The sequence below is a fragment of the Priapulus caudatus genome, unplaced genomic scaffold (assembly GCF_000485595.1).
Source record: "Priapulus caudatus unplaced genomic scaffold, Priapulus_caudatus-5.0.1 Scaffold638, whole genome shotgun sequence".
In the NCBI taxonomy this organism is placed as follows: Eukaryota; Metazoa; Priapulida; class Priapulimorpha; order Priapulimorphida; family Priapulidae; genus Priapulus; species Priapulus caudatus.
The window spans coordinates 174,988-176,571 of NW_014577699.1; the positions used below are offsets into that span (position 1 = coordinate 174,988).

A 1,584-nucleotide genomic window follows, 5' to 3' on the forward strand; every position below is an offset into this window, starting at 1 on the left:
GGAGTATTTGACTCCGGACTCGCGTTCTTCGATTTCGCACCCTGATATATTACTTGCTGTTAATTCTCTTACATAATTATTTTTCCATTTGTTTCTCTGCAAAGAGTCTTATACGTATTTAACCTCTTCCCAACAAAAATTCGTATTCAACCGCAAAAAAAATACGTAGATCTTCTACACGAATCTCACACCCTCTTCTTCACCTCTGACCTTCCCAGGTCAGCAAGGTCAAAGTTCAGGAATGTGACCTCTACGAGACTTGCGAGGACTGCAGCATCGGCGCTCGCGACCCCTACTGCGGCTGGTGCACGCTCGAGAATCGCTGCTCCACCAGGGCGCGCTGCAACAATGCGAACGCGACGAATCGCTGGATATCGGTGTCGTCGCGCGAGTGCGTGCGCTTCATGGAGATCATACCGAGTCAGATACCCGTCGGGAACGCTAACACGGTGGAGCTACGGGTAAACCGGTGAGTCTACCTCCTCCCTCCTTCCTTCCTTCCTTTCTCTGTCATGAGTCAGATACCTGTCGGGAACGCGAACACGGTGGAGCTACGGGTGAACCGGTGAGTCTACCTATTCTCTCCCTCCTCCTTCCTCTTTCTTCCTCCTTACTCCTCCCTCCCTCTCTACTCCCACTCTCCTAATACTCCCATTTCACCTTTCCTCCTCACCCTCCCTCGTCCTCCACCCCTTTATCTAAGATGGTTTACTCTACCCCTAAACCTCTTACAATCTCTCCTTCCTCCTCCTCTTCCTTTCCCTCACAAGCCCTTCCCTATCGTCCCCTTCCACATCCGACGCAACACAATCTTCAAAATAATAGAAACACGCCACCACCTCCCCCTGGTGTGGACCGGACGCAACCGTAGCGCCCTCTATAACGCGTCCGTGCGCGTGTTACAGGTTGCCGGCGCTGCTACCAGGCTACGGCTACAGCTGTGTGTTCGGCACGGCCGCCCCCAGCCCGGCGAAGACGCCGCGAAACTCCGCCGGTCTGATCTGCGACACGCCGCCCATGCAGGAACTCGCAATGTTTGCCGGAGACGGAGGTAGGTGGCGCTGCCGGCGTCAGGGGAAGGAGATAGGTGGCGCTGTCGGCGTCGGGAGGAGGATGTTCGATTGTTTCGTTGAAGTGTGGTAATGATCGTGACTTTATTTTGAGTGACTTTTCGTTGATTAATTTTGTTATGTCAAGCAAGTGTCACATTATCTCTCCCCTCTCTCTTTCTCTCTCTCTCTCTCTCTCTCTCTCTCTCTCTCTCTCTCTCTCTCCTCTCTCCTCCCTCCTCTCTCCTCCATCGTTCTCTCCCCCACACTAACCACGTCTCTCTCTCTCACACACAGATCATTTCAGCGTACCGTTGTACATCCGATCTACGGAGACTAGCGTTGACTTCGTCTCCCACATGTTCACCTTCTACAACTGTTCCGTACACGCCACCTGCTCTCAGTGTATGCTCAGCCGGTGGGCCTGCAGCTGGTGTATGTACAGCAACAGATGCACGAACAATCCCACACAGTGCGCCATAGACAACCCTGGAGAGGTGAGTGATGGTGGAGGAGGGAGAGGGAGGAGAGGGAG

The 1,584-nt window shown here is 53.5% G+C and overlaps 1 protein-coding gene across 1 annotated transcript in view; it reads left to right on the top strand.

Annotated features, from left to right (window-relative positions):
- LOC106812350 (plexin-B-like) overlaps positions 1-1,584 on the top strand; it is a 6,370-nt gene that overhangs the window by 1,784 nt on the left and 3,002 nt on the right. The window contains exons 2-4 of the mRNA XM_014816200.1: positions 219-469; positions 906-1,051; positions 1,347-1,546. Of these exons, the coding sequence (XP_014671686.1) occupies positions 219-469; positions 906-1,051; positions 1,347-1,546 (597 nt within the window). The remainder of the gene's footprint in view (positions 1-218; positions 470-905; positions 1,052-1,346; positions 1,547-1,584) is intronic.